We start from the raw sequence: 8,915 nt of genomic DNA on the forward strand, positions 1-8,915 counted from the left end.
AGTCGCTTTTAAGATGACACGAACGGACCCACCTGACATCCTGGTGTCTACGGTGTACCAAGACATAAAGGTGGCCACCGCAGCCCCCGGGGATTCGATCATCTGCCAGCCCCTGGCACAATGTGACGCCTCCATGTCCTCGTCCCTGCCCCGCGAGCCGCAGCCCTTCAACAAGCGCCATTGCAGGAGCTTTGACTTCCTTGAGTCGCTGGACGAGCAGCTGGGCACCCCCCCGGCCATGGAGCGCCCCTGCCCACGCCCCGGCACCCCCGAGCCCACGCCAGGGCCGCCGGGCAGGCGGGCGCCGCCGAAGCCGGACCCTTACGCCGGCAGAGCTCCTCCACCCAGGAGCGAGCCGAAGCGACGCGCCCGCTCCAAGAGCGCACCGCGGGTGAAGTCCACCTTCACCCCGGTGCCCATCGCTGTCTCGGCATCGCCGCCACCGGTCCGGCGCGGGCGGGAGGCGCTGCGGGTGGCACGGGAGCCCTCCCGCACCGAGCCCTCACCGCGCCGTGAGACCCAGGTTCCCCTGCGGGCGCTGGCTAACGAGGTGCACCCCATCAAGCTGCAGCCGCAGCGCAGCAGCGTCAGCCGCATCTCCCCGCTCTGCCTGGGCAGCAACTGCTTCGAGGAGGGGCCGGGCACCAAGATGGGCGCCAGCCCCCACGTCAAGTGCCGGGTGGACATCAAGCCGGACGAGGCAGTGCTGGTGCACGCGGCGCGCAGCCTGCGGGCATCCCAGAACCGTCAGGAACCGCCGCGCTGGCCCCGCGCGCCCGGGGCTGCCCGCAGCCTGGCAGTGCCGGGGAGCAGGCAGGCGTCCGCGTCCCGCACGCCCACCCCCAGCGACTCCTACAGCGGGGACCCCCCGCTCCTGCCCTACCCCGGCGAGTATTACGAGGCAGACCCCCGGGCACTGGCGTACCAGACGGTGCCGGTGCCGGCCTCGAGGGAGTTCAGGGAGTACCCTGAGAGGGGCTGCATGACCTTTTCGGCCCCCGGCGTCCCTGCCAAGTTCTTCTATGCGGAGGAGCCGGCGCGGTGCCCCAGCCCCGCCATGCCCCTCCGCAGCTCCGGCTACGCCAGCTACCCCTACCCCAGCCGCCACAGCATCCCCCAGCACTTTTACGCCGAGGACCCGGCCAAAGCTGCTGTCCACACGGTGCCACCCCGGACGTTGTACGTGGAGGAGGCGCGGGGCTACCCAGTGCAGGAGGCGCCCGCCCGCGCCTTCTACGGGGACGAGCCCCGCTTTTACGCCCCCCGTGGCACCCCTGTCAAAACCATCTACACCGAGGACGCCCGGACGTACCCGGCCCTCGGCTCCTCTGCCCGGGTCTTCTACACCGAGGACTACGGGAAGTACCGGGAGCGGGAGGTGCTGTCGCGGACGTGCCCCCCGCCCCGCAGTGCCCAGCCCTTGCACTTCAGCGACTGGTACTGCCCCGAGCGGGGTGCGCTGCCCTACCAGACCTTGCAAGTGTCGCGCTTCACTCCGCAGCCGGCCGGGCGCGAGGCCATGCTCTCCTCCTGGCATGCCAGCTATGGTGTAACCCCCCCGCGGCTGGGCCGGGAGACCCAGCACTACTCCAAATCCTGGGACAACATCCTGGCGCCGGCGGCGCGCAGGGAGGAGGTCCTGCAGCGCGGGCGCAGCTACGAGAACCTGCTCGCCCAGGAGCACCACCGTGCCTTATCCCCCGAGGAGCGCCGGCAGCCGGTGGTGATCAACCTGTCGAGCTCGCCCAAGCGCTACGCTGCCCTGTCCCTCTCAGAGAGCTCCATCCTCGAGAGGGTGCACGCCGATGGCAGCCGCGGCCCCCCGGGCCGCTCCTGGTACGTCACACCGGAGATCACCATCACCGACAACGACATCCGCGCTGACGGGCTGGGCAGGAGCGAGAGGCGCTCGGCCAGCTGGGACATGCTGGATGGGGGGCGGGAGCGTGGTCCCTACGCCGTGCCCTGCGCCCCGCAGCCCGCCCCCAGGGAGAGCGGTTCAGGGCGCCAGCGCAGCCTGGAGCAGCTGGACGAGCTCATCACTGACCTAGTCATTGACTACAAGCCGGCACCAGGCCACCGCGCCGGGGACAGGGACAGCCTCGCCGAGCAGCTCAAGCAGCTCCTGAGCAGCAGCGCCCCGGGGCCCCCCCGGCGGGGCGAGGGCAGGAGGGTCCCCCCCGGCGTGCCCGAGGGACCCCGACCCACGAAGGAGCAGCCGGGTCCCAGCTCCCGTGCCAGCGCCCCGCGCCCGCCGCCCGCCCCGCTCTCCGTCGGCCCCTTCGAGAAGTCGCCGGAGAACTGCTCGCCTGACCTGAGCGCAGAGGAGGACGACATGATGATGTGCTCCAACGCCAAGTGCCGGCGGACGGAGACCATGTTCAATGCCTGCCTCTACTTCAAGTCGTGCCACAGCTGCTACACCTACTACTGCTCCCGGCACTGCCGCCGCGAGGACTGGGACACGCACAAGGAGAGCTGCGTCTACGGGCGCGTGGGCAGCGTCTGCCGCCATGTCCTGCAGTTCTGCCGGGAGAACACTGAGGTGCACAAGGCCTTCTCGCGCATCGCCAAGGTGGGCTACCTCTCCCGCGGCCGTGGCGTCCTCTTCCTGGGCTTCCCCAACGCCGGCTCAGCTGAGAATTTCCTCCAGTTCGGGCTGGAGAGCCTGTTGATGTCCCCCACCTACCTGTCCCTGCGGGAGCTGGAGAGCTACTCAGACAACCTGGGGGAGTACGCCCGGGAGCTGCGGGAGACGGGCAACCAGTACGACCCCGACGAATGTTTCCTCCTGAATGTAACTGTGGCCGTCACCCAAAAAGTGCCGGAGAGGCCGTCGCCGAAGATGCAGGTGCCAACGGTCAGGAAATACGCCAAGGTGGCCTTAGCCTCCTCCAGCCCTGAGAAGAAGATCCTGAAGAAGGAGCGGGACATGGAGACGTTGATCCTGACACCCCCGCCCGGCACAGCGGACATCGACAAGGAGGGGGAGGAGGGCCGCAAGGCGCGGGAGGTCTGCTTCATCAACATCCAGCGGGAGCTGCGCATCCGTGGCGTCTTCCTGCGGCACGAGTTCCCTGCCGTCTACGAGCAGCTCTGCGACTTTGTGGAGAGCAACAAGCGCTTCACCCCCACCACCATCTACCCCATCGACAAGAGGACAGGCAAACAGTTCATGTGCATGATCATGGCAGCCTCCGAGCCCCGCACCCTCGACTGGGTGGCCAGCCCCAACCTCCTGGATGACATCATGTGAACGTGGGGTGGGGACCTCCCCCGGCACCCCCGGTTCCCCCCCCTTGTAGATAGGTGTTGCCCCGTCGGCACGGTGGGACGGGGACCCGCCTCGCCGATGCGGCACCGAGGGGAGGAGGCTGCGATGGGCTGCGGGCAGCCGGCGTCGGCTGGGGGGGCACAGCCAGAGCGGCAGGGGGCTGGGCTGGGGGAGGCCCTGGGAGGACCAGAGCAGGGGCCAAGGCTTGCCGTGGGGCACGGGTCCCAGGCAGCATCCTGATAAGACCCTGCCGAGCCCTCGCAGGGTGAGCGGTGCTTGGCCAGGGTGGGGGCACCCCAGGCACCCCCGGCCTCTGCCCACGGGCTGCCTGCATGCCCAGAGCCCCTCACGCACCCTGCCTGCGCCCGGGGCCCTGCCCAGCCCTCCCAGGCCGTGCCCCCAGCACCTGGGGTCCCCAGAGCACCGCGGTGCCGCTGAGGCTGTGCCGAGTCCGTGGGTGCCGCTGGCGGCCCTGTAGGGTCTGCGGTGGCCCTATACGGTTGGCGGGTGAGAGCTGGGCTGCACAAGGTGTCTGTTCCTATAGCGTCTGTGTGTCCTGAGCACGTTACTGTACGGCCTTTAGGTGCAGCGGGGACCCTATAAAGGTGTCTGTAAGGCACCCAGGACCCTGTGAGGCCTCTGGGTGGGGGGTGCGGGCCCTGGGTGTGGGGCAGGGCTGGGGGTCCCTGGGTGCCCACGCTGGCCCAGGGGTGCCCGGGGAGGGTGGGGGCGGCCGCGGTGCTGCCGGGGAGCCCGGCCACGGTGCTGGGGGCTCGGGGCGGAGGATCCGCATGGGGCAGGTGGGGGGGGGGGGGGCCGACGGCGGCCGGGGGGCAGCGGGGGCACCGGCCCGGCCGGCGGCGAGGGGTGCGGGGAGCGACGGCGGTGGGGCCCTGGCTGCGGGGCCGCCCCCGGGGGTGGCGGGGAAGGGGCGGGGGGCAGAGGACGGGCAAAGGCTGGCACCTCCGCCACCCCCCCGCTCACCCGGGGCTGCCTCACGCAGCACCGGCCGCCCCTGCCTGCGCCCTGCCTGCGCCCTGCCTGCGCCCTGCCTGCGCCCTGCCTGCGCCGCGGCCCAGCCCAACCCCCGCCCCGCCGCCGCGCCCCTCCCGGCTGCGGGCGGGGCTCCGCCCCCGGATGGGGCGGGGCCTCGGGAGGGGGCGGGGCCGCGCCGCCGCGGGCGCTGATTGGCCGGCGGGGCGGTAGGGGCGGGGCGCGGCGGCGGGGCGGGCGCGATGGCGGCGGCGGCGGCGGCGGCGCTGCCGGCAGTGGCGGAGGTGGAGATCGACGGCGACGGCGTCTTCAAGTACGTGCTGCTGCGCGTGCGCGCGGCCGGCGGGCCCGGGAAGGACATCGTGCGGGGCCACGGCTGGGCCGAGTACCACGGTGAGGGGCGCCGGGGTCCCCGGGGATGACGGGGGGAGGGGGGGGTACCGCGGTGGGCCCCCGGGGGTACCGAGGGGAGCGGCTGAGGCTGCCCCAGGCCGCGGCCCGCTCCACCGGGAGCTGGCGAGGGGCTGCCCCGGGAGGGCCCGCCCGCGGGCGGCGGCTGCCCGTGCCTCCCCCCCCCCCCCCCCCCCCGGGATCCCCCTGCCCGCCCACGCCCCCTCCCCGGTCGCCGCCCCCCCCCCCCACGCGTGTCCCCGTCCCACGGCTCCCTCCCCCCGCAGCCGACCTGTACGAGCGGACGGCGCAGGAGCTGGCGCAGCAGGGCCTGGGCTGCGAGTGCCTGGGGGGCGGCCGCCTCTCCCACCGCCCCGAGGAGAGGAGGATCCACGTCTACGGGTACTCGGTGGTAAGCGAGGGGCCGCGGGGGGGGGGGGGGGGCGGGACACCCACCCGTGGAGGCGGCTTCTCCCTCCCGACGGCGGCAGGGGTGCCCGTGCCCGTCCCACCGCTCGGGGCCGAAGCGGCACCGTGTCCCCTCGGGCGCAGAAGGGCCGAGCGGCGCTGCCAGGGCCGACCTGGGGGTGCCCGGGTCCCCTGGGTGTCCCCCCGCGTGCCCCCAGGAGGGTGCCAGGGGTACCGGTGCCGGGGGTACCGGTTTCCCATCTGTGGGGTGGCACCGTCCCCCTGCCTGGGTGCCGTTGCTCTCTGGTGGCTGGAGCCAGGCCGAGCTGCCCGCGCTCTGAGCCGCTGCCACACAGGGATTGGAGCCCATCCGTCTTTCATAGACATGGGCTCAGCGGCATCTTCCGCTGCCGGCGGCGGCTGCCGGGGCCTCTGGTTGCAGTGAGCCGCCCTGGGGCTTCGCCGAGCTCTCCCATGGGTGGTAACCGCCTCGGCACTACCTTGGGACCCTCACTCCTCTGCCAGGGCTTTGGGCGAGCGGACCACTCCGTGACTACGGAGAAGCTGAAAGCCAAGTATCCCGACTATGAGATCACCTGGGCGGACGAAGGCTACTGACTCGCTCTGGCTGGGCAGCGGCAGCGGCGCCAGCCTGGAGCTGGCGTGGCCCGATCCGGCGTTGGAGTGGTGGCAGCAGGCTCCCCGTGCTCTGCGCTCCCCTGTTTTTTCTTTGTGTTGAACTCACCCGTTCTCCGCCATCACCGGACTTCCCACGCACCGTGGGTGCTCCCCACCTCCCCGGCACAGCACGGCAAAGCCTTGGTGAAGCTGGTGGGTGCTCTGCCCCAGCCTCCCCGGTGGCAAGGGGGTTTGTCCCACGTGTGTATGTGAGAATTAAACACATTGGCGAGTGCAGCCGCTTGCGTGGTCCCGTGTTCATGGCTCCCGTGGGTCTGGGTTGTACCCCCCCGGGGTTCCAGCCCCTGGTGGGGGGCCTGACCCTGGCGCCGGCAGGGTCTGGGGTGGGGACAGCAGAAGGCACGTCAGGATTTGCCTTGGGAAGGGTTGAGGCAGATGAGGAGAAAGTGATGGGTCCCCATGCCTGGCGGAGGGAAGGGCAGGGTGGTCCCGTGGGAAGGAGGGGGGGGGGCTGAGCTGCCCGGGAGCATGGTTCAGACGAACGTGCCCGTTCCCACCCCGGCAGCTCATCGCACCTTGAGGCAGAGCATCCTCCTTGACTTCAGCCCTCCGGCCGGCCAGGACGAGCTCCTGCCCTGCAGTATTTCCCAGGGAGACTCCGCTTGCGCTTCCAGTGAGGAGCAGGGTGGGGAGACTGGGAAAAGCTGCTTGTGGCGGGAGAGCTCGAGGGAGACGTGCAGGTCAGGTTGGGCATCGCTCGATCGCCGTCCCATACAAGGCTGGGGCTGGAGGAACCCCACCTCCCCTGGCCCCAGCCCCGTTTCACTGGTGGGGCTGCGATCCTGTGTGCTGCCGGCTCCTGCCTGGCCGCTTTGCCTGCTGCTGCCTGCCTGCCTTCCCCTCTTGCTGCCAGAGATGTGGGCTGCCCGGACAGGAGACGGCTCCTCTGTGCCCGGAGCAGTGCGGGGCTCGCATGACCTGCTAAAGCTCAGCCCTGCTGCCTGGTGTCCGGCCCCAAGCTCAGAAGGTGGATGGGGATGAGCTTCGTGGGCCAGGCCGGGGCTGCAGGGCCACCGCCCGGCTGGTGGCTCGGGGCTGGAGCCCTGTCCCCTGCGGAGGACGGTGCCTGAAGCCACCTCCAGCCTTGCAAGCTGGTGGAGGGGGAAGAAAGGAAGAAAGCTGGGGGCTAAGCTCAGGTACCCTGAACACGCATGAGGCTGCACTGGGCCTCTAGAAAAATAGCTCTGCCGTGCCTAGACCATACCTCCTGCGAGGGGCTGCCCATCTCCCCCATGCCAGGGTGAGCGTCCCCCAGCGGTCACGCGTGCACGGGTCTAATTCCCAAACACTGGTGGCTGTGAAGCATCAAACCCTGGGCGGTGGGGGCTGAGGGCCTTGCATCGGTCACATGGAGGAGCACAGCTTCCCTTTAAGCCACCAAATCGCAGAGCTTGGAGGCACCTTGGCGGTGGTCCTGTCCGGCCCCAGCAGGGCCAGGTCCAGCAGGGTGCTCAGGGCTGTGGCTGGGTGCATTTTGGGCTTCTCCAGGGATGGAGACCCCACAGCAGCCTGGGCAACCTGCTCTGGTTTTGACGACCCTCACAGGAAAAAAGGTTTTTCTTAAGATTAAGTGGTGCTTCATGTTCTTGCTTTGTTCTTGTTGTCTCTTGTGCCTTCACGGGGCGCTCACTGCTCAGCAGAGGGTGGCTCCTTCCCTCTGCTCCCCCCGTCAGGTCTTTATACACATGGGTGACAACCCCCTGCACCTTCTCCAGCCCGAGCAGCTCCAGCTCTCTCCGCCTCTCCTCATGAGAAGTCCTGTCCCTTCATCATTGTCACAGCCCCTAGCTGGATCTGTTCCAGTATGCCATGTCTCTCTTATACTGGGGGCCCAGCATCTCCCCGTGTCTCCCCGGTGCAGAGGGGAGGGAGCAGACCTGCTGGAGGTGCCCTGCTGACGGCACCCAGGAGGCTGGTGGCTGCTTCGCCAGAGGCCACGGCGCTGGCTCGTGGCCAGCTTGGTGCCTGCCCGGTTTGCAGGCAGCGTGGGAAGGGCAGGGCTCCTGCCTGCAGGCGCTGCCGGCCCCAGGGCACCCAGGCTGGGAGGGCGCAGGGCTGCTGGCCTCTGCCTGTCCCAGCTCCTGCTGAGGGAAGGAGCTGAACCCTGCATTTTACTGCACCTGATGCAATCGCGCTGCAATCCGCTGTCCAAGGCCGTCGGCTAGGAGGGGAGAAACCTCCGCGCTCAGCCTTCAGCAGCGGGGGCCCCTCTGCGGGCACAGGGGCTGCCGGCAGCGGAGGCAGGAGAGCTCCCCTGGGGCAGTGCCAGCCCCCCCTACCCAGGTGGGGAAACTGAGGCAGGGACAGTGGTTGTCACCGCCAGGCAGCTCTGGTGGTGCTGTGCGGGGGCTCTGGCTGCTGAGCCACGCTCCTTCCAGGCTGAACAGCCTTTCCTGGGGCTCTGCTGGTGTTGTCCTCCCCAGGAGGGACCGGATTGTGGCCCTAGAGCCCCGTGGCAGTCACGAGCTGGGTGCTGAGCTGCTCCTGCCAGGCAGAGCGGTGCAGGCAGGGGCGAGGGCTGGCTCCCGCTGATGGCAGCTCTGGGTCCCCAGGGCCAGGGGCTGCTTGCTGGGGTGGGTACAGGCAGGGGAGAGGCAGCCTGGGGAGGGAGCGCTGCAGGCAGCCTGCCAGGCTCGGCGCTGGCCTGGGCACCCTCTGAAGGCGGCTGCCGCACAGACGGCACGTGGCAGCGGGAGCACAGGGCTGCCAGGCTGCTCTGCCCGAAGCGGGCAGGCTGGGACCCCCCTCCTGCCTGCCATCGGCTGGGGCCTGCCCCGGCGGGTCCCTGGGGCTCCGCTGGAGCCCCAGCTTTTGGCAAAACCAGCTCAGCTGGGTGCTGGGACAGGCTGCTCCTCCTGCCTCTCCCTGCCTCTTCTCCCAGCCTGTCCCAAGTCTCCAGGCAGCCGGAATTTTGTTCTGAATTCAAAGCCCCAGCGTTTTTATGGCTAAACCCCCCCCAGTCCTATGGATCCCTGCCTGCTGCGGCTCCCCATTGCCCAGGTGCATTGTGACCTCTTTATACCTTTCCTGCCTTGGGGGTTGCTCCTTGCACCCCATTTCCACTGCCCCCGGCACAGCCGCCCTCCCTGGCCAGGGTGCACCGTGCTGCCAGCCTGTGCCCTGCGCCCAGAGCCCGTGCCTGGTACCCAAA

The 8,915-nt window shown here is 69.9% G+C and overlaps 2 protein-coding genes across 2 annotated transcripts; both read left to right on the top strand.

The window, feature by feature from the left end:
- Positions 1-13: 13 nt before the first annotated feature.
- AJM1 (apical junction component 1 homolog) lies at positions 14-3,256 on the top strand (the record flags this gene model as incomplete). The annotated part of the gene is made up of 1 exon (XM_082327827.1): positions 14-3,256. One exon carries the CDS (start codon positions 14-16, stop codon positions 3,254-3,256), a length of 3,243 nt encoding a protein of 1,080 aa, XP_082183953.1.
- A 1,243-nt stretch (positions 3,257-4,499) lies between these two features.
- Positions 4,500-5,980, top strand: PHPT1 (phosphohistidine phosphatase 1). The gene is made up of 3 exons (XM_082327826.1): positions 4,500-4,660; positions 4,945-5,069; positions 5,591-5,980. The coding sequence occupies exons 1-3, from the start codon at positions 4,510-4,512 to the stop codon at positions 5,681-5,683; spliced, it is 369 nt and encodes a 122-aa protein (XP_082183952.1). The 5' UTR covers positions 4,500-4,509; the 3' UTR covers positions 5,684-5,980.
- The last annotated feature ends 2,935 nt before the right edge of the window (positions 5,981-8,915 follow it).

This window comes from Platalea leucorodia, assembly GCF_965183815.1.
Source record: "Platalea leucorodia genome assembly, chromosome: 15".
NCBI classification, from domain to species: Eukaryota; Metazoa; Chordata; class Aves; order Pelecaniformes; family Threskiornithidae; genus Platalea; species Platalea leucorodia.

What these genes read in the sequence shown, in the direction of transcription:
- PHPT1 (XM_082327826.1), top strand. Translation starts at nt 4,510, where the DNA reads ATGGCGGCGGCGGCGGCGGCGGCGCTGCCGGCAGTGGCGGAGGTGGAG. An exon ending in CGGCTGGGCCGAGTACCACG is followed by an intron (nt 4,661 to 4,944) that starts GTGAGGGGCGCC and finishes CTCCCCCCGCAG; the next exon opens with CCGACCTGTACGAGCGGACG. An exon ending in ACGTCTACGGGTACTCGGTG is followed by an intron (nt 5,070 to 5,590) that starts GTAAGCGAGGGG and finishes CTCCTCTGCCAG; the next exon opens with GGCTTTGGGCGAGCGGACCA.